General features: G+C 42.4%; 1 protein-coding gene across 8 annotated transcripts in view; it reads right to left on the minus strand.

Annotated features, from left to right (window-relative positions):
• pde7a (phosphodiesterase 7A) overlaps positions 1 to 23,313 on the minus strand; it is a 33,292-nt gene that overhangs the window by 1,635 nt on the left and 8,344 nt on the right. The window contains exons 1-9 of one of the 8 annotated variants that reach the window (XM_049564893.1): positions 20,553 to 21,622; positions 7,164 to 7,224; positions 5,556 to 5,588; positions 3,566 to 3,652; positions 2,682 to 2,845; positions 2,166 to 2,229; positions 657 to 853; positions 221 to 352; positions 19 to 110 (exon numbers count right to left, since the gene is read on the minus strand). In XM_049564893.1, coding sequence (XP_049420850.1) covers positions 19 to 110; positions 221 to 352; positions 657 to 853; positions 2,166 to 2,229; positions 2,682 to 2,845; positions 3,566 to 3,652; positions 5,556 to 5,588; positions 7,164 to 7,224; positions 20,553 to 20,690 — 968 coding nt within the window. In that variant the 5' untranslated portion in view covers positions 20,691 to 21,622. Of the gene's footprint in view, positions 1 to 18; positions 111 to 220; positions 353 to 656; positions 854 to 2,165; positions 2,230 to 2,681; positions 2,846 to 3,565; positions 3,656 to 5,555; positions 5,589 to 7,163; positions 7,225 to 20,552; positions 21,623 to 23,313 lie in introns of those variants that run through there. The other 7 variants (XM_049564892.1, XM_049564889.1, XM_049564888.1 and 4 more) reach the window with 7 other exon arrangements.

Here is a 23,313-nt window from a genome sequence, read left to right on the forward strand (position 1 = left end):
TTTCAGTGTCAGACTGACCTGTCCTCAGCAGGCAGATGGGAGAACAGCCCAGTCTCTCTGAGCAGGCCCACTGCTGACTTCCAGTGGTGGTTTTCCAGAACTGAGGTATTCTGCTCGGTACAAAGGAAAGGGAAAAGAAAATGTGCATAGACGCATTAGTTTTCACTTCATTTATAGGTAAGTTCTGGCAGACTAAAGATTGACTGTTTAATGGTTTTACCCTGTAGAGTGTAGCTAGATAGTGGTCAGTCTTAATGAGGAAAGGCTGGTTGACCCCAGGATGGTCCAGGTCATGTGTGGCGGCTGCTATAAGTCCCAGTAGGATGTCACAGGAGGTCAGAGACTTGGCAAGCTGCATTCACAAGACAATGGCACAACAATTATGATGACTGATCATTAAAATACAAATACTCCTACAGTGAAACACTTTCAGATCTGAAAATTTCATAGACCGAATCACAATGAGATAGGTCAGACCACTATGTTTAACTGTAAATCTTCAAAAGTTAGGGCTGAAAATGAGAACAGAAATAAATTTGCCAATTTCATATATCTCCGCAATTGAAATCAACTGCCAATTGTCTACCTGGGCGTGGTTGTATGACGTCACAGTGATTCAGTCTACACTGACGCTCGTGCAACTTTTCATGTCTCACCATTGGTTCTCGCAGGTAGCAGTACATGGCCTGTGTGACATCTGCAGCGTGGACAGCGTTGTGGTAGGGGTTGTCGCTGTGGTAGTCCTCCTGGACCATGACGAGGAACCTCCAGAGTTTGACCATGTCGAGCTGGAAGAGCTCCACCAGGCCGTACTGGTTCAGCAGGTGGAAGGTCAGGGTGATCAGGCTATTTCCTGAATGAGAAGACAATAAGAGTGAATGTTCTGCTTTAATCGTGTTTGTGTATCTCTTTTTGCCTGTACTTAAATGTGAAATTGTACCGTCAGAAATTGATGCAACGTACAATCTGTTATGCTCCGTGCATTGCAGGAGTTATTTTCTGTTTTGTAACTTTATTGGTACATCCACTTTCTCTGAGCCTGCCTCAAATGCCCCTTCTCCACTTCCCATAATTACTTAATTTTGTGATCCTTTTTCTACCTTAAGCACTGCGGCTGTTATTTCTTGCCATTCCTTTTCCTATCTCCTGTTTTGAGTTACACAGTATACATCAAGACAGATAAATGGCAATCATAATAATAACCAAGAACATACTTTTCTTAGGTCATTTCTGATCTGAGTCACACCTCGTATTCATAGTACAACACACAGTATCTTGCTCTTATCTACTGAGAATCCTGTCAGTGCAGAAATATGTATTAGTTAATTCATTATGCTTCCTTTAATGACTGCTGAATGTTGGTTCAAAATGAAGAGCTGCTGCTGCTCTTTGACGACTGTCATCAAACTCCCATAACAGCTGTGTTGGAAAATTAACAACATATTTTCGCATCCTCTTCAAGAGGCAACTGACGCCTAAATACAAAATAAAATTCAATGATTCAATTATAGAGATAATATTCACTCAGTAAATCCTCTGTCGGCTGGCATCCAATAGATGGCACCATTGGTAACACATTGAATCTAAGGCTGGTTTAATGCATACAAACCAAAAGAGGACCTAGCTTAAAAAGAGTAGGTAACAATCAAGAAAAATAAATTAATACAACATAAAATAAGAGGCAATATAAATAATCATGGCTCAATCAGAAGACCAACGGTGTATCAATCTGGTATCCTCTTTATAACAAATCTGATAGAGGTGTTGGTAAAGTATCAATATAGGTCAAGTAGGACTGCCAAAATTTCAGTAAGGTGTTGTATTCATTTCTTAGAGTGTACGTGATCTTTTCAAGTGCAGCTGTTCATTTCCAAAAACCACCTGGCTATCGGAAGATGGGAATCAGACTTCCACGTCACCACTATGCACCTCCTGGTAATGCTCAAAGCTATTTCCAAAAACCTCTTTTGAAAGTTCTGTAAAGAAGCACTAATGGTTGTAAAGCTCCCCAGTAGGCAAATCTGTGGGCCCAATAGAAAAGCGAATCCGACAAGTTTTGTCATGACTTCACTGAAGTCGTGCCAAAATGTATTGAGCTTTGTACATGACCAGGTGCAATGCGAAAGAAAATTTCTCAACAGTGTTTCAGACCATATTTTACGTACCGTTCGTCAACCTATCGAAGAGGAAAATGTCAAAATTCCAGTTCCCGACTTTTTCCAGCATGCACTATGAAAAAGGGAAAAGAGAAGCACCACATTAGTGATGTGAAGTCTGACAAAAAAGTCTTATTATCATATCATTATATAAATTAATGTGAACTGTGTGATGCTTTGTTTGGTAAGATAAAAACAGGTATTCATTTTGTGGATGTGGTGGATGAACAAAGACTGAGATGGCTGTTCACATATGGTGAATATGGTTACCTTGAGAAAGCCTGGGAGAAAAAAGAAAAAGCTCTTTATCGAGATAATCTGCAAATATTTGGTAGTTCCTTGTGTGAACAGTTCACTTGAGATGTTGGTTTTACTTTGAGTTTCATGTTCTTTTCTTCCTTTTTTACTTTTTGTGCGTGCTTTGTAGATGTAAGATCGGAATATGTACATGAGATGATGTGTCTTGAAACACAAAAGTAAAAAAAGAATACAAATAAATGAAATGAATAAAGCTAGGTGTCATACTCTGGCCTGTCCAGTGTAGTCTTCATCCAGGATGTGGAGGGGGATCTGCTGGGGGACTCCCCGCAGCAGACGGGATGAGTGCAGGTACCTCTGGAAGCTGAGCAGTCTGTGGACCCTCCTCTCAGGAGCAGAGCTTGTTGACGTGGACCCATAGCCCAGCCGTGCTGCACACACACAGACACACACGCACAAACATCGACAAAAGATGTAATATGTAAAATATAACTTGTTGGGGTAAATGTTTATTTTACGAGCTCATTAGGCTCTGAGAATCATTTGGGTTGCACAAAGCCGGTGGGGATCTGACACCAACACGGAGATATACAAACAGTCGCTGCTGACACAGCCGCCCACTCATAAGCCTTTCGTCTGGGATCACACAGCAGACATGCTTTGTCAGTGGTCTCTCTCACACACACACACACACTCTCACACACACACACACACACACACACACACACACACACACACACACACACACACATTCTCTCTCTCACACACACATACACGCACACACAGAAAAGCACTGTGTCTGAATAAACCATGGCTGCGATCCGGAAACACGTCAGCATGAGGTAGGATTACTTTTGGGTCAAAATGTCAACACACACAATGCTTCTCTTTAACTGTTTGATGTTTTCTAAAAGGTTTCAATGAGTATGAAAGTGCTTATTAATCACACATCCACTCACAGCGCTTTGATAAAAAGCCTTTCACATGGTTTACACCAAGACACACCTTGGTCTTTATCATCATGTGAAATACTGCATGAAAGCAGTGCACAAACATCTGCCAGTCCTGCTGGAGAGGAACCAACTATGTGATAATGTCTCGTTATCAAAGAGGCCGGCGAGTCAAGGTAATGGGCTGTGATTCATACTCACTGTGAAGAGTTCGGAAGTCGATGCACAGGTATGGGTGGGAGCTTCTTCGTTCCGGTTCAAATCCAACCTGACTTCTCACTCTCACATCTCCTAGAAGAAATCAGCACTTATTTCCTCAAGATTCATGCTGCTTGAAGAGAAATGTGTCTGAATGTGCTGAGCTAAGTAGTATTTACAAATCTTTTTGATTTTATACTGGAATTGATCTTGCTTAAGTGCCACAAGGGTGAGCTTTACCACAGGACAATGAACAGAGCACTATAATAAGACAATTGCGAATATATGTACAAGTCCCAACACAGCTGAAATCCTGCCTCTGTTCCACTAGCCACAGCTGGACAGTATATATCCCATCACAGAGGGTTTTTATCATCAGTTCTTCTAAAAACCTTAAAGTGATTCTTTTTTTTAGCAATATCCTAAAATAAACAAGAATCTACAATTCACTAATATCCTCCTTTTTACTTGACTGCTATTTTTGTTGATGTTATTTCGGTTTTATAAATTTTATTTTGTTGCTTTTCTGTTTGTTAGCATTCCTCATATTTGATATTTCGTGCTAAATGCCCTTAATTTAAAATGTTTTGTAACTGTAAAGTGCTAAATGAATACATATTTTTTGAGGTATACCTCATTTTGAAGATATTTGTTCGAATTCAACAGCAATATATCTCTTGATTTTTACCCAGAAGAATCACTGTCAAAGTCTCACGGGAGCTGTAGTTGTTAAATGCTAACAAAATAATACATCCTTTTTTTTTAACTGACTAGGCCTGTAATGATCACTCTGTTGTTGGACAATATATTTTGTTCCAGAAATAATTATAATTAAAAATTATCTTAGTATCTTTATAGGAGTAGCCAAAAATTACTCGGTTTGAGACCTGATACAAAAAGTGGTCAACAGAAATTAAAACAAGTGATGCCTCTTGTGATAAGCTAGCGAGCCCCCCCCGGGAACGCCACAGTTACCTCAATAACCGGGCCGGTGTGCTGGCAAGGTAAAAATACAAATGATGGACTTTTTACCTCATTTGTGGAGGTTGGCAAGCTAACGACTATCAGGACTATGACTCTTCCACTCCAAAAATGCAGCTGCAGGCTACCAGTAAGCTACGCTGCACCATCTTTGAAGTGTTTTATTTTCTTTCTGACTCACACAAGTAGAAAAATGGAAAATCGATGCTCCCAAGTCATACAATGTTTATTCTGGCATCATGTTGGTGACATTCTTATGTAAACAAACCCGCATGTAAACACAACAGGCAATACTGAGGGTGACTGGAGGGCCTACTGACCATCATGTTCCAGCTTTTCATGACAATTAGGAAATAGTCTATCTCATACCAATAACTGAAAGTGAGGCAGAACTTCAACTCTAATGTCAAAATGTGTTAAAACTCATCATTTCGGTACTCAAGCAAACTGAAACAAGCAAAAGATGTGATTTTGTAAATACTATTTGACCCAAATCTGATGTGTACTATCCATGTGCGAGCACAGTCACGCACAAACACACACTCTCACATCCCAGAAGAGAAAATTCAATGGACAGACAAGTCAATCAAACAGCTGAGCATGCAATGCCATGTCAGGACATTCTGCTCTACTATTAGTACTCAGAGCCACTGAGAGGGAGCTATAGTACATCTATGACTGTTTTTAGTAGTCAGGCAGAGGAACAGGAACAGGCTCCAGACTCGGACCAAAAGGACGGCGGCCGGCCTGCTTGTAGACTGCAGTCAGGAGCAGTGAGAGCGTAGTGAGGTGACAGGATGGTGCTATGACACTGATGCAATAAAATGCTAGTGTGTCGTTCCAGGCAACACTCTATATGCGGCAAGACTCTATATGGCAGTATACTCATCAAGGTGCTAAACAGTGCAATGGTATGTTTCCAGCATGGCACTTCTGATTGTGTCGTATGTGCATTAGAATTAAAATCAAAGCAGTCACACAAGTGTGTTCCACCAACCAGCATGTTACTTACTTGCAAACAGCTGTTTGAATACTACACAAGCTCCTATCAAAATACCAAAAACTAAGAATTACAATTCAAGGCATAACGGCGCTCAACATTATTTTGAAAAGCTGCTTGTAAAGTTGTTGGTATGAATGTGGAGAGTGAAACCGTATCAGTGGCATTTGACGTGCAAAACATAAATGAGGACTTAAAAAAAACCACTACATTCATGCACTCCTAGGCAGTGAGTGTGCGTGTATGTGTGTGTGCCCACATGTATATACATCTGTCACATCTGCAGATGCATGTGCTAAGGCTCGGCACGTGTGTGAGTGCCTGTGTGATTAGTGTGTTTTCAGAGTCATGGGGTCCATGTTTCCCCTGCGGTGCATTAGTGCTGGCACTCTGGGGTGGATGTAGGTCATGTCATTATAACTGATGCGGCGAAAGCTCTGAGTCCTGCTATTTGAAAGCACATCAGCATTAACTTGGCAGACTGAACCCTGGCCCAGGCAAACACCAGTCTGCATTAGCGTGCCTCTCCTCACACTCAATTTAATATAAAATCTACAGACACAGATGCTTTATGCTGGTGACGTATGAGACTGCCATCATACTTGGCCAAGTAAAATGATTAAAAAGCTAAAGCTCCTTCAGTGAGCTCGATAAATCGCTGTTACTGTGACTAGAAGCACGTGGCAGCAGTCGAGTCATGGGCATTATCAAGCTTAAGAGAAACAGTGTATAGCAATATTACGTGAAAGCTATAGTAAACAGGATTTCAACAAAGCATTCAGTAAGCCCTAAACTGCCCCTGCTGTTTAATGCTCCCTGCCTACTCACTGTGCTTCACAGCAGCAATCTGATATCTACGTATGAACGACACTGACAGGATAACACTTTCTCTCTTTCTTTTTCGCTGCGAACTCCGTACCAGCCAAACGCCATTTGATTTAGGAATCAAAGTGGCAAAACTTGCATGCAAGGGCACATCTGTGTGGGGTAGACTGAAGTCAGGGGTCCACCCAGACTCTAATCGCACCATTATCCTCAATAGCCTTATTGATTAGGAAGCTTCTCTGGCTGCTTCCTAGATGCATTTGAGTCCATCTGCCTGGCAGAGCTATGAGCCCTCGGTCCTCTCATCCATTTTCTAAACTGCTTATCCCGCTTAGGGTTGCTGAGGGAAGCAATGGGCAAATAGACATACACACATGCAGTATATACACGCAGACACATAAACACTAAAAAAACACACTCTGCTAATGAACCCTTTGTCCGTTAAGGGTTAAAATGAAATTCTGTACTCTTAGCAAACCTGATCAAACTTCAAAGACACTCAACACCACATATACACACAGTCTAAGCCTATTCAGATTGAGAGATTAACCAAAATGCTGGGAAATGAGTGGACATGCACTCTAGGGCGTCCCCATTTCTTCTTAATCTCTACATGCATTTCTGTCCATCCATTTTCCATCTCACTGCATTAAAAGCCATTGTGTATAAAGAAATTAACATGGCCATGTAGGAGATAAACCTATTGATGTATGGAAAGTGTGTGTATGTATGTGTGTCAACTGAAAATGCCTGGGTGTGTGTGTGTGTACATACTGAGAGTGGGGAAACACTTACCTAGCATACGAATGTACAGTGCTGTCTGGTCAGAGCTGTCATAGGAAATGGCCCCTCGTCTCTGAACAAACACAAAGAAACATCATCAACATTTGTCTAACGTTTATACCAATACAGTGTTTCAAATTATATTATTACAATGACATCATAGGTCCCAGAATTGATGTGGGTGGTATCATAACTACATGTCCCCTATACACGCACCTCAAAAACACAACATAATGTTGCTACTTTGGTTCTAATCTACTGTGTGCGTGTGTGTGTGTGTGAGAGAGAGAGAGTGTGTAAGTGTAAGAGTGAGTGTGTGTGCAAACTGCCACACTGATAAATATGTTCCAGCTCCATATCATCAGCCTGATATGGCTCTTACACCACTGCTATCAGTCATATGAGAAAAGCACGTGTTATGTAGACACACACACACACACACACACACACACACACACACACACACACAAACAGTTTTCCATAAAGAGAAATTGCTTTGGGTCCCATCCAAAAAGATTTTTCCCCACCCTCCTGATAAGTTTTCTGTGACATTTTAACTTCTCTTTCAAAGTCTGTCTCAAGACAAAGGTAAAACGCACAAAGATTAAAATGTATAGAGTGAAAAAAAAAAATGACTTCCCCGATCTGACGTCAGCAGGTGAATGCAATTTGAATGAATTTGAATTTGTATTTGAATTGGATTTAGTAAAACTAATAACCAGGGCAGATGTGGCCCATCAACCCTTGACAAGTCAATACCATTCCGCAGTGTCGGAGTATTTGATATATTATCGTAACAATCTATTCATCTGTATCGCATCTTTGAGTTTACTTTTTTTTTCCTTTGCAAGATCAATCTAATGATCTCAACACTTCTGACAGCCGCATCACAAGAGGACTTTTTCTAAGAAGCAGCTACAGTTGACTCAATCAATGTTTACCTAAATCTAAATTTGGATGTTTCATGCTGATTTTTTCCAACACAATATGTGCTAAGGAAACAACAAAAAGCACTGAAAAATAAGAAATGACCGAATGCACGGCAAAGACAGAGTAAGCATGCCTTGTGCAATATGGAAAGTGAACAGGAGAGGACTGTAGTTGTTGGTGTCCTGCTACTGTTTGTGTTTGGGAACAATAGGCTATGTTGATGGAAAACTGATGAGTAAATCATTGGACTTATCACCTCAAGTGACAGCATCAACCACTTAAACTACTTTGTATACAGCGCCATTGTGTTGGGATTCAGGCAATGCCTTGACAATGCTTCCAGTATGAGGAGAGGCCCCGACAGCTATGATTCTATGCAAACTGGTCATCATCTATATCCTGTGTCACAACTCTGCTACCAAAATACAGTTGCAACCGTGACTGCTTTACAGGATGTGATCATGGTTGTTCAAAGCGTGGAAAGGCACAGATACCAAACCTGATGGAAATTTGCCAAAATGATTCTTCTAGCAGCTCAAGCAGTGTCCTAAATTTACTTTTTGACTCACCAGCAAAGATGAAAAAATCCACTGACCAAGGATATTTTACTAAAATATGGCCATTTTTATGTCACAAAGAAGTCAGAGCAAAATGTTACACAAAATTATTTTACTATATCGAACTCATCACCATAGCCTCAGTGTGTGACCAAGTTCCCTCTGGTACAAAGGTTTCTATGGGGCTTTTATTGTGAAAGGTAACAATGGAAGGATTGAAGCTGTAATCTGCTACCAATGTCAATGTGGGAGGTAATGATGAGTTTACCTTCTTGGTTCACACTACATGTAACTATGTAATTATTTTATTCCCTTCATAAATAAGGGTGCGACTTATGACCCTCTGCTTCATATTCGCCAGCAGCAGCAGACGGCAGCAAGTGATAGTTCCATAAAGTAAACAGTGAGGCATACTAGGAGTATTGAAGATGGTTAGTTTCACAGTGCAACACACGTAAAACATATGTCTGGTGTATGCATGTGTGTTTGTATGTGTGTGTGCCTCAAACTCCAATACTGACAGGACAGGAGCAGCTAACCTGGAAGTGACACCAAAATGCAGCAGCGAATCTCAGCATGTTTTTTTTTGTGACACGACTATCTTGGTACAAACAATTACAAGCCAGACAGAAACTCTATCCGCATTTAGCACTTGTCTGGTCTTAATTTCGGACCCCAAGTCCAAGCAAATCAGCTGAATCTGCACTACTGCACAAAATCAAACTGGTGTGCCATTTTTTCGGCTTGTACGATCACCGAACACTCAAGACTGTGGTTAACTAATGGAAAGTGTTGTTCTGAGATCAGAACTTTTACACTGTTACTGCTTCTTTAAAATACTTTTGAGTCAACCTTGGGTAAAAGATTCGAAGCATCAGAAGTGCACGTTCCAAATAAGTCAATTGTTTATACTGGCTCAGCATGCACCAAAAGTTTTCAGTACTGCATTTACATCTTTTGACATATGGGCTCAAACGTGGTTTTGGGGTATAAACAAAAAACAAAACAAGAAACAAACATTTTCTTTAGTTTTCTGGAGTCACAGTTACAACTGGCCTACTGTGAAATAATACAGTGTTATATTTGGGTGCTTCTGTTGAAGGCGAACAAGCTGCCAAAATATGGATGAAGAGCCCAGCAAATAAAGTTGTCTGCTTTATCTTTACTTGTGTCTACAACTCCATCCATTGCCAACAGTATCCATCACCAGGAGGCAGCCGCAGCAGCAGAGCACTACAGTGGTAGCTGGAGCAGGTACGAGTGTGGTATCTGCATATTTGCTCTGTCGACAGACAGCTGCTCCAGGCTACACTGAGGTGTTGTCTCACCTCTCTATGCACTCCACACATCCTCGCCCCCCTCAGGGCCAACTCTCTACTCTCCCTGCTGGGGCTACCCTCGTCTAGGGTTACCCATTCCACAGGGAGCCTGCATGACTGGCCATTTCATGACAACCGTCAACTGGCCACACCGCAAACACATGCAAACACAAATGTGCATGCTTGTATACTCATTACTTCATATCCTCGGGATTACTGTGAATCTCTTCCACACACACACATACACACCTGACACTGTCTGTCCTCTAAGCTCATGACAGCCGCCAATCCAAAGCTAATATTTTACCGGCTAGCAAACAGCTTGACTCAGGGTGGGTAATCTGCAAAGCTGTATTTTAGTGTCAACAGGCCTCTGTGTTTACACACAGCACCAGTGGTTAGTGTGAATATTATAGATTGTGTGTATATATGCATTGGCTGTGTGTGTGTGTGTGTGTGTGTGTGTAAGGGGGTTGGTATCAGCTGTAACATGCGTGGGAACTGTATAATACTGGCTCTAGGGCTGGGAATGGAAGAGTGACCAGCCCTGCCAACACTTGCCCAAACAAACCTTTTGGCCAGAGCTTGCTGCAAACACACACACACATACACACACAGATACACACACACACGCAGGGCCAGCCACCACTTGGCACTTAAGTGGACATTGGCATGTGCTCCCTTGTGAGCTGGTAAGAAGGAGGCGGCAGCGCAAACACTTTGTCAATGTCACATTCCCGCTGTGAACGGAGGAGAAAGTCAGGTTTTACCCTTGAAATGGTCAGCCCACAACACACACCCCTGCCACACCTTGTGGTGCCAACACACACAAAACCATAAACCCATGGTCCGGTCATGGTCCGAAATGAACTTAAGCCCAGTTGAAATGTCTGTGTTTTGGCATTCATGCTTCACAGCTGAGCGTGAGGAGAAATAAGGGACAGAGCTCTCTCTGAGATGCAGGATGTCAAAGGCAGGATTTCAACTTAATGTCACGGAAAGGAAATTTTCAACCAGCTTTATATCAAAACAATATGGGTAGCATGAGTAAATTAACTGTGGTCAACTTCCCTCCATCTGACCAGTGCCTGGAAATCCCTCCTTGCCCCCTGGCGAAACTCTGCTGCATGACACAATTTACATCATCTAGTAGAGTTTTGCTGGCTCCTGGGCTGTTGCTCCAACTACAGGCGCACAGACGCAGATCAAGACACTGACCCACCCCTCTTTCTCAAACTCGGACCAAAATTAGGGATGCACCGAAATGAAAATTTGTGGCCGAAGCCGAAGCCGAATAATATTAGACGCTTGGCTGAATACCGAGTACCGAATGCCGTTTTTTAGTTTTTGCAGATGAACCCCCTCCAGATTAGTGTTGTCATGGTACCAAAATTGGGACCCACGGTACGATACCAATGAAAGTATCACGGTTCTGAGTAGTATCACAATACCACAGCGAAAATGAGGCAGATGTGCCTTTTGTCATTTATAAAAAGATAAATCTCTTTTCTATAGTACATCAATGATATTTCAATTGAATAAATTACTTATTGACTTATTCACACTTCAAAAACATTATCAATCAGTGATGAACATAGGGGGGATCAAAATAAAATAAATAAATAAAATAAAATTCAACCAGCCACCCTCCTCCCCTGACACGTCCCTTCATAAGTAAAGAACAGTCCCTAAAGTGCGGTGAGGTTTGTGGACCATTACCTGCCACAAAGAGAAAAGTGAACGGCTCGTTTCTCCTCTGACACGCCACATACTGTGTGCCGCCACGGCTCGGCTGTTCAGGTACTTTTGGGCAGTCATGACAACAAGTTATTCACCTGGAGCCAGACTTCTCCGTCCCCGGTAAGCGGTTATCATGTGCCGCCGTATTTGACAGGAATACGTATTCCTGTCCATGTCTGTGACCCCCGTTCAACCCACAACCGGCGGGATTCGCCGTTTTGTTTCTGCTGCTGGCTGAAATCTGTACTCACACAGCGTACTGAATGATTTATTTTGCCTGCACAAAACTATTTTTAGTCGCAAATGTGAGTGCGGTGACGGACGGAGTAAAATATCGCCACACTGCCGACATTTTACTCCGTCTGTCACCGCACGCTGTTTGATTGCGTCATGAAAACACGCTGCTATTATTCGGCCTTGCTTTTCACTTATTCCACCGAATACCGAATGTATGGGGGGTTTTTTTTGCAATATTCGGCCGAATATATTCGGTTACCGAATATTTGGTGCATCCCTAACCAAAATCCAATCAAACGGCAAAACTAGGCAGTGCTGATCGAATATATATCAAGATTATGTTACTGCACTGCCTATTTCATGGCTACAATGTTTTTAGAAACATATTTTAGCACTGTGTTTAGCTGTAATAATGAGAGTGAACAGGAAGTGGGCGCCATACCGTTTCCTGCACAGTGAAAATGGAGGCCGAAAACACTGAGATCAAACAGTAAAACTAGGCAACGCTGATCCAAGATTCTGTTACCCAGTTGCCAATGTCTAGCTTCGAATGTTTTCAGAAACATGTTTCAGCTTTCTGTTTAACTGTATTATCAGATTGTTTTTTGCCACTGTTTCAAACCGAAGTGTTCACATTACATCACGCAGCAGCGGGAGCGTTCATTGGTCTGGTGCAGCACAGTGCACTCTGGTAGTTGTAGGTTTTCTCCCTCTTATCCAAAAGTGTCCTTGTCTCTGTTTTCTCTGGTTCTATAGCACCATTTTAAAAAGTATTTGCATCTTTCTACTGCATAGACATCCTAGGTTTATTAAAAAGCCATCTTTCCAGCAATGAAGTACTTCTTAAACTATTAAGCAGCTGCATGGGTACTGATTTGGTTACTGAGAGTAGTGATTGACTGCTAGCTCCTTTGTTTGACAAAAACAGTAGATTTGGGAATTTTTTTTTTTAGCTTTTTAATCTGTGTTCCACGCCTACATTGAGCAAGACAAAGAGGTACTGGCACTAAGCACTGTCAAAGGTAAATCTCAACCCTCCAACTGCAAACATGAGTGCTACAGTGCCCATATCATGGGTTCTGATCATGGTTGGTCACAGCTTACACAATCTGCCATCGAATGAAGAAAAACAGATAAAACACCCGAAACATTATCAATAGGTTGATACTTGTTTGATACTTGTACTTTGTTTTAAGAACTGAAAAGACAGGAAAAATTATACACTATGTAAAGATAGACACTGTATCTCCGCTTCTCCCAATGATGCAAAAATGAAGCCAAAATATCCTGGATACAGGTCCTGCCCTTTTGTGCATTTGGCTTTATTTGAAGTCTGTGCGGTAGCGATCTGGAAGTGGAGCCATGGTATCAATATCCCGCCCCTACACCTGTCACACCCAAATGCAAGCAGCACCTTTGGCCATGAGCATAAACATAAACAGAAAAATAAACACTTGAACATACACCAGCATGAGAAGAAGTACCTAAAATGAAACCATCTTTATGAAAAAGTTAGTTGAGGAGTGCTTTGATTTTTTTTCTTTGACCTAGGGTGTCAGCTTTAGTTCATTTTGCTTTTGATAGGACAACACCCATTACCCAGTACTGGTTAATTTTTAAGAAAAAAAAAAAAAAGAAGACATGAAATAGAAGAGGCTTTTCCTTTTAGTCCGGCGCTCAATTGCCTCAGTGAAGTTTAGGGCTGCATTATAAAGCGCTATCCATTTAAGGGTGGTGAAATTTGAATGTTTTCTAACGTAAATGCAGGGTTTTCCCCACATTCATTTATTCTGTGGTGGGCTGCAACAATTAAAACATCTGCCGCCACATTTTGATTTTCTAATTTTTGACCTGGGCCTACATTAGGAGTGCCATTTGGTTATTTGCTCCACAGATGGAGCAGCACAAAGCCAGATGCTGTGAAAGTGAAACTTAACCTTCAGTATACTGAGTATAAAGATTGCTTTTACTCACAAACAGCTGTTCTTCTCATCTATCAATCTGATCTGATCAGCTCTGATCAGATCAGATTGATGGATGAGAAAGATCAATTATCCACCTACATTAGCACACATTTAAATGTTTTGCCTTTTCTTTTATTTTCTGTTGGCTTTGCTGACAGACAGCCAGCCAGCCACGTTAACATCTGAACACATGCAGACTGTGTATACCCTCCGGTCTCCCCCCAGCTTGCCTCGATGTTTGAGCCCCAAAACCCTGTCAGCATTGTCAACTACATTAGCACCACTAGCTGTGTTGACACTGCTAACATTGGTAAATGAGCTAACACTGATAGTCAACAATGCTAAAGGGAGTACTGCGTTTCAAAATTGAGGTGCTTTCTCACTGGAGTGACCTGGGGGGGAGACCGGAGGGTGGGCACAATGTTTCCAAAGCAATGCTGTTGGGTCAGGACGCCGTTACTAGCGGTAATCATCAAATGAGCGGCTTCTACTTGACTCGGGTGGTGTGCAGCAGAGTAATCTCAGGAAAAGCAAAACTAAGCTGTAACCAGTCAAATATATTCTTGGCAGTTAACCGATTAATAGGCAAACATTTATATCCCTAGTTTGGCCCATGTCCCATTTGTTTACATGGAGGGGGCAGGTTTATAATGTATACTGCAGCCAGCTACCAGGGGGAGATGTTTTGGCTTCATTTGGGGGGGCAGTCATGATATCCATCGTTATACAGTCACTGGTGAAAAATGCATTATCTCTGCATGGTAGACACAGTTGGATTTTTCCAATGAGTTTAATACAGAGTTCTTGGCGTCTAGTGGTTATTAGAGAAATTACAGCTTTAGAGACTTTTGCTTTGGCTTCACTGCTGAGCCGTACTGGTTGCCAGTTTGCATCTGACCCATAGCTTCTAGCAACAAACTAGGTAGAGCCAGGATTAAAATTTCTACCAATCTGTTGGCCTAAGGCTTTTTTTCCCTTCAGGGTCATGCAAAACTGGAATGTGGAGGGTGAAATTTGACTTACTGGGCTATTAAGGAATGAAGTCATCATCTATCCATTTCTGATAAATCCTGGACAGTGATAACCCTTTTAAAGATCCAGAAATAAAACAAGCCTAAAAACCTCTCCTGATTGGACCATGCATTATTGTTCCAAAAACGTTATAGAATCAAATCAAGTCACAGTTGTGGTTAACTAGTACACAGGTAAGTGCTTACACAAACCCGCAGATATGAGACTAGATATCATCTTAGGTATTGGATATCCTCATTTCATCAGTATAGTTTTTTTTTCCTGCAAGGCTTCATCACAGTAAAATGATGTCATTGTCTGAACTTACCAAACTGTTCACGCTGTATTTTTGGTGAAAAATATCGTTAGCTTATTATGTCATCTGCATTGGTTACAGGCCTTTTTCTGTTTAATTCCACAAATCTTTACAAAGTTAACGAAAACTCTGTTCTTATTTTAGGGAAACATGCCTTGAATGCTTTAAACAGAACACCTGGAGTTGCAGCCAGTCAGTGTTTGCTCACAGCAGTCTGAGAACAAACCAAATTCAGTTTTGTTTGGAGTTTACTGCTAGCATAACAGTCTGCCCATTGTGCTCCCTGCAATTCCACGTGAGCTCGTTTACATACGGCTCTGTTTCTTATCTCGGCTTAGTCTCGCTGCCTGGGGTCACAGCATTCAGGTTTCTGAGGTCAGAAGGTCATGTCATGTCAGACTGTGAGTAACGCCAGGTCTTCAATGTTTGCCATTTTTTTAACTCTTATAATTAAACAGATGCTGACAGCATGTGATGATTATGTTTGCTTAAAGTGGACGGACTAATGTAGTGTGTGTGTGTGTGTGTGTGTGTGTGTGTTTAATGAAAAGGCACTGGCTGAGCTGCAAGAACTCACATTCACCTCAGGGGCTTTTACAAACATGCTCCCTTGTCATCATAGCATTATGATCGAGCTGATATTGTAGTCCAACGCCCTTTAAATGGTATTCAACGGTCCAGTGCACAGTGCAGCATTCTCACACTTCCTTGTTTCAAACACAGATTTAAAACCTGCCTTTATGATATCATTTAGCTTTAAAATTGGGTTTGGCTGAGGAGAAGCCTATTGCACAGTCAGTGAGTCAGCTGGGGCCAAGCAAATGAGGAAGCCGGCAGTATTCCTATAAACTGACATATCAGAAACAAAGCAGTGCACGCACACACACGTAAATACCCAAGATAAAAGCAGCTGGACTCAGCATGGTTTCATAAACTGAAAGCTTCCTTCTGAGTTATGACCTCTTGCAGCGCTCTGCTGTGTGGGACGGCACATTCCAGTAACTGAGTGTTAGGCCATAAATGCGGACAGGTTTGGAGAAAGTGTGTGTGTGTGTGTGTGTGTGTGTGTGTGTGTGTGTGTGTACACAAACCATAGCATACACAAAAGCCCCAGATGGAGTCTACCTGTTGTAAGTGTTTTATGAGAACACTGTCCACTCTGACACACTCCAGCTGCAGTGAGTTTTTGAGAGAGGGCTGCTGGACTGAGGGGAGGCCAGGGGTAAACTGGCTCAGTGCCTAAGTAGGCGGATGACGGAGCAGTGTTGTAGCCGCAAAGCAACAAGAACAAAGCAACATGCTTGTCGAGCAGTAATATGTCAGCAACCAATGATGTTTTTTTTACTGGAGGGTAAAGTCTCTTAAAATGATTTAAGCCCTCTTTACACAGAGCTTTAAAGGGGCCTTGTATAAACGTGCTTTTGGCAGTGCTCTATGACACAAGTAGAGTTAAGAGGTGGGGGAAGAGTGAGACTTGCTTCATATTCTCACTTGCTGTCTACCCTGCGCAGGAATTTCATTCATCTAAAACATCATCCCCAGGCTCTAATTGCTTCTCTGGGCCAGCTTAATGCTCCCCCCTTGCAAGTCTCAACCTTCTGAGGAGAGCAAACAAAACCCAAGTCGACAACCAGTGCGCCTGTGGATAACTATGTGGTGTTTAAAACTAGTAACAGTGGTAAATAAACTGTCCCTTCCTGTATGGGGTCATCTCATATTTCTATAGGACTACAGCAGATATGATTACTATTCAGCCACAGCAGCTGGCTCCTGACATTGTGTCCGTTAGTGTGTTGATGTATGGAGCCACAATCTCACGGCCGATTGCACTCGACACTGCAGCACAAAAACAGAATGGTCATGTGATAAGAGGGGCCCCTTACAGAGAGACAGACAGAGAAACAAGAAGAGTGTGTATGTATACAAGAAGACAGGATGTAAGGTTTGACTCCTGTTTATTTACAAAATAATACAAATCCTTGATTTGTAAACAGTACCACGCATTCCAGCTTATGCACCCAAATTTCACAGAAGCAACAAATTTGGCAGGGAGAGGGTTAAAGTTTTTGTGAAAGGTTGTGAAACACCAGGCTCAGTGTCTGAACAGCTCCTTCAGCATTCTTACCACATCCTGAAACTACGTCAATCAGATGGCAATGCTCAGAGGAAAAAAAAAAGCTTATCGGTTCAGTTAAAATCAACAAAGTAACTCCCTCAGATATAAGCACTGTGGTGTATTCTCTTATCATGCTCTACTCAGAAACATCCATAGTGTGGATGAAACAAGCATCACTATCTCCCGCCCTTACGCCCACAGGCCTATCATCATCTCCTGTCCTTAAACATCTGAAATGAGAAGGAGTCGATCTGGGGTCAGTGGCCAACACGCTCTTGATGACATCTCTGACTGTGATATGACGGACTGGGCTAAAAGCAGATCAGTGTTTCCAGTCTAGGCCGCTTTTCTCCCATTATCACCACAAGCCATATGACTGCTCAGGCCTCATCAATACTGTGCATCTGTTAATTGATCTTTGTATCTCTGCTGGATATTTTTTTTTCTTTTTTTAAATTGTCAATTACACAATCTCGTCAAAACTGCACGACTACTGTGAATGTGTTACTAGTATCAAATCATGCCAGTCAGCCACTTGGCATAGACACCAGTACTGCCATGTGTAACATCTCTAAGATGTGTGCAGTGAAGCCAAACTAACTTTATGTGCATGTTTGTTCTAGTTTAGATGGGAACCACATGACTTTTGGATGTGTCCTACTCCTTGTCCTGTACTCCTGGTCCCTTCATTCTGCACCTAATCTGTCTCAGTCCTGTGTTTACGCTTCAGTCCAGAGAAGGCAGAGGACCAGCACGCATCACTATGTGCAAGGGAAATTCAAAACATCTTCCACCTCACTTTTAGGAATTAGTCAACAAGCAGCCAACATGCATTGTAATAAAAACAATAAAGGCATTGTACTAGTTAAATGAGCCCATTTATTTAATGCCGTTGCTGTTTTCAACGCCTCTTCAGCAGCATATTTACACCCAATCATAAGCATTCCACGACCACAGAGTGACATATTCTTCTGAGACTCTGTCGTGTCTTCGACCCTACTCTTTCGTCCTCTGTTTACAAGAGGAAATGTCTTCATCTGCGAGGGAAGGGGAGGAGGGGGGTAGAGGAGAAAGAGAAAGAAAGAGAGGGAGCCTGTGAGTGAGCGGAACAAGATAGCCAGAGAAAGAAAAGAGACTGAGACTCTGGCCATCTGTGAGTCTGGAAGCAAGCCAAACCACTGCCCACAGAGCCCAGGCACATGCCTAACTGCCTCTTTCTGCAATGGTAGTCCAGAACTGCTTCCACAAACAACAGGCCTGTGGAACCACACACAAAAACACAGCAGCCACCAAGGACAAATGCACCCTTATGGTCATAAATAGGGCCCGAAACACAATATTTGTAGAAGTGTAATTGCTCTGTGACAAAGGCTGAGTGACACTGCCGTATGCGTGTATGCATGTTCACCCAATTCTGCCACTGTTCCGGAAGAAAAAAAAAGACAAATGAATATGTCAGCAGGTCTTTATGTTAAATTACCAAATCCCTTGTCGTTGCTGTCTTGTTTTTGCACAAAAGAGTCTGTAAACCTTGTGCGATTTAACAATGTTTCCCACAAAAATGACATGCAGATCATTATTGTTTCACTGGAAACTCACTTAACACTACAAAGTGCAGTGCTTGTTGCAAATGACCCCTTTTTCACAACAAAAGGAGCACAATAACAACACAGCTCACACCTGCCGATTGACAATAAACTCTGGCCCAATTGAGAAATCAACTGGTGAACCCAACCAAGAGACACAATAGCTTTACACTTGTGTATGTATGCAGAGGATGAGCAGTGTAGCATTATGCTGAGATGGCTTTGCTTCTGAGGATTTGGGACCTCTCTAGGGATCCCTGCTTTGGACTGCGGTCTGAGAAGCAATGTCCAAGAACCACCAAGGTGCAGGCCCTCAGATTAGTTTTACAACTCTTGCTAACTAACTCAGAGAATGGTGATGGAGTATGGAGTGAATGGATTGACAGAAAGGTCTTGTACAGCTAGCTTATCCAACATTTCATGATGACGTCTATCAGAAACGCTAATAACCTTGCGACAATAAACAAAAAAGACCACTGAGACTGAGCAACATTGCGGGCCTTTGATAGCCAAGGCTATGCATTAGTCTTTGAGGGAGCTGCCTGTGATGGTGTGGTAGGTTCAAAGCGGACACACATGGGTGGTTATGTGGAGCAGCATCTTGTATAAAGCGCTAATGGACGGCCCATTGAAGAGGACGCTCACACGGTCAAAGACAGTGACTTAATGCTTAGTTAATGTGTTGGGAGATGCCATGCAACGCTGTGGGAGTTTCTGTTCATGACCAACTGGTGGGACATGACCTACAGAGAGGACACCATGTTGCTTTAGTGCAAAACTAGTGAAGCAACTGTAAGGGTGCTTACTTTAAAAACGCAACACCGCAGGGCAGGGATTCACTGCCTTGTGGCCTGGTGTGCAACTCTTCTCTGAGCTAAGGTTGCAGGCACAGGTGTGTTACAGTTATTTAAGCAAGTGTACTCGACAAAGGCCTAGTGGATGGTACATCATCTGATACACATGCTTATACACAACAGCGACTCAATGCTTGGATAATGCGTTGCAGATGCATTTAACTGCTGTGGCAGTTTTTCTATGCACATGAGAGTTGAGCAAAATGTGACCCCACAGCATTAAGACTGCTGTTGTGGCCTACCTTTTCTCTTCTTTCACCGCAGAGCAGAAATATAGAGGCAGGTTTACCAGAGGCTCATTTTCAAGAGTTCAAGACTCTGAGAAAGCAGGAAGTTCAAGAATGACTCAATGATTTATGTTTCTTCAGTCAATGTGTCAAGGGATGTTAACATAAATAACAATGTGGCACGTTCCTTCTGACAAATGCAGCAAGTCCCAGGAGTAAACTGGTACACTTAAGGCATCTTGCTGGCAGGGCTGGCTAAAGTGTAAGCCAAGAGGGCCTTTATCTGTGGGCAACATGCACAAATGCAAAGTGGTTTTAGGTTGAGAGCTGACAGATAAGAAAATGTTGTGTGTCTGTGCAAGTGAGTGCCTGCTGTGTGTGTTAGGGCCTAGATATCCAACAACCACCTGCAAGATTCCTGTGGATTATTCATGTATTTGTTAAAAAAGGGTGCTCGTTTAAAGGCCTGTGAGATTTCCAGAGCCAACCCGACTGTGACTAAATGTTAAAACAATATACAGATTAAGGATTTTTAATGATTTACCTGTGACAGTTGTCTCGGATCAGGAGCCCCGAAGAGAGAAGAGCTGGAGCTGAAACTAATGGCTCCCCTCCGGCTGAGGACATGCTTGGGAACCGGCCTGTCTAGAGGCAAAACCGGCAGCTGATAACATACTTCCATTGAATAGTCAGGGCTGGATCCGGATCAAAAGTATAAAAAAATCAAAATATATAATGAAAAAGATAACAAATGCAATGCGAAAATAGATGAGTGGTGAATTAGAAAATCTCACAAAGCCGAAAAAATATTTCAATATTGTGGAAACGATCTGCTGTCGAGCTGCAAAGTATTTCTGTTCATTATGAGCGACTCAAAACTTGTCCAGATCGCCTTCATTGATGCTGCGTCTTCTCTACCGCCACCGTTTTACCTCCTTTGGTGTCATTCTGTAGGAAAAAAATCATGCTGCTGTTGCATTTGCTCCTTTCCTTCTCATTTTACTCAAATCCGGGCCCACGGACGACGAGACCTTCTTGCCATTTTCTGGGTCTTTATGAAAACGCTTCCTCATTTTCAAAGCAGAAAAAAACGTCCGCTCATTTGCGTTTCGTGGCGCTCACAGATCCGCATATCGCATATCCCGAAATGAAAACAAAAGGCACGACCACTTCCAAAAAATGTCATCAACATATCATATTGTATGCAACACCGGCGGATGAGGTGAGGCAGCTCCAGGATGTGAGACCTCGGCAGCCGTGGCCGGGAGGATTTTCTCTCATTCAGGACTTACACCGGCGGTGGCGAAATATAATCAACATGTAGGGCTTTTCCGTCTTTTTTCAGAAGCTGCATGATGAAGGAGCAGTTGTCTAATTCACCGCTGACCGTAAAGCACAAAGTGTCTGGCTCAAAGAGGGGAACCCCGACGTTCATCTCATTCACTGCGACTCCGGTGGGTTTAAAGGAAACGTAATGGCGGGTAACGCAAAACTATCAACCAAAAGACGACAAAATAACAACCTAACGTGTGTTTATTTCCCTATTACTACCTATCTACCGTCCTAAACATTAGCCTACTGTATGGTTTTAAAGCACACACCACCTGCCAGAGATGGTGCTGTTGGAGCGAGCAAAAAACGCCCTTGTCTCAGATAAACCAATGGCGTCGAGGCTGCTATCATAACCTCAACGCTGATTGGACAAAGCTGCGTCAGACTTATAAACCGAATTACACCATTGGCTGCGCGGCCAGGGCGATCCCAAGACCTATATGAGCAGTCGTTTGCAGACGGCGTGGACTTTCTCAAGGGTATTCCTCCACAACGGGGCTTGCCCTGCAGCGGTCCACATCATTGCCTGTGATTACCTTCCTCTCATGACTCATACTACTTGGGAACTGAGACTCACCGGGAGTTTGAAATACAGCCGAGGAAATACAGCAAAATGTTGCAGCTTTGTCAGGCTGAGGCAATTTGCTCCATTTGAGTGCTTGTGGTGACTCAAGACACAAGCTGACTGCATTGTGAAGCAGACTCTGAGTTACTCATTTTATTGTCTGCATGCATTATTTAGGTGTATCTGTCTGCACCAAATGCACATAAGATACTGGAGGCTTTTTTCACATGATGAGGTGTAGCTGCTCATACATCATATAATTCCCCGTAAGAAAACACAGGGCACAAACAGACCGGCACATGAACATTTCAACTGGAGGTTTCTGTGCCATGCCCATGTGCTGGAGGACAATGGGTGTGCCATGGCAACAGTCAGGCCCAGTGCCAATGGAGGCATAATCCCCTCCCCATTTCCATGGGTCTGAATGCAGTCCCCCACAGTCATACCCCCCACAAAGAGGTCCTGCATCTTTTTCCAGGCAACTAAGGCAACACTGAAAAACAACAAATGTGTTGTAGACAGAAGCAAGGCTGGAAAGTGTACTTCAACAGCCAACTCAGGTTGAGGTACGCTTCAGTTGTATTTCAAGTGAAATACTTGTGTTGGAAACTACTAAATACCTATTCTGACTAACAGTTGAGTAACAGCAACAGTTACTCAGTTAGCTATGATACACCTAAAAGGTATTTAGTCAGATATTACTCTGACTCAAACCATTTCACAATTTATACCACACCAAGTAGTGAAGATCTTTAGAGTTTCTCAGAGGATTTGTTTAGAGGGAAAAGAGGATCAGTGAAACTTAACTAAATCAGCCATAGCTGTAGTTTTCTCTGCAACATTTGTCTCTGAAAACCTGAGTATAGAATGCATAATCCATTTGTGTAACATTGTGAAAGTTTAATACTGATGTTAGAATGAAAAAAACAAGAGTTGGTAAAAAAAAAAAAGTGTCGGTGACTTCTTCACCTTGCGGCATACACACTGTAAAACCATTTAATTTGACGTTTGCTACTACTTTTCCTGAAGTGTTAGCATAAATGACTGACATGTCACATCTTGATTTTTAAAAGTATTTCATGCAAACAGAGCAGAAAAGATCAACCACACATGGGCGTTTCTGCTTTCGCATTCACAGTTTACAAACCTGTTGTTGCCAGACAACTCTGAAACTGCCTGATCTGCCTTAAGACTACGTCAATGGCAGGTGACGCGTGTTTGTGCACAGAACAACACATATTTTACACACACTCCTCTAAGTAAACATGTGGGAAAAGGATTTGGAAGACATTTCTGTTAATTAATTTCTTCCACAAACCTTTTTTCCCCCCACCACGTGCATGCAAACTAACACACACCACGCACAGATGTGCACATCTGCAGCAAAGCAGGTGTGTTTAAGTGCTCT

This window comes from Epinephelus fuscoguttatus, linkage group LG21, assembly GCF_011397635.1.
Source record: "Epinephelus fuscoguttatus linkage group LG21, E.fuscoguttatus.final_Chr_v1".
NCBI lineage: Eukaryota > Metazoa > Chordata > Actinopteri > Perciformes > Serranidae > Epinephelus > Epinephelus fuscoguttatus.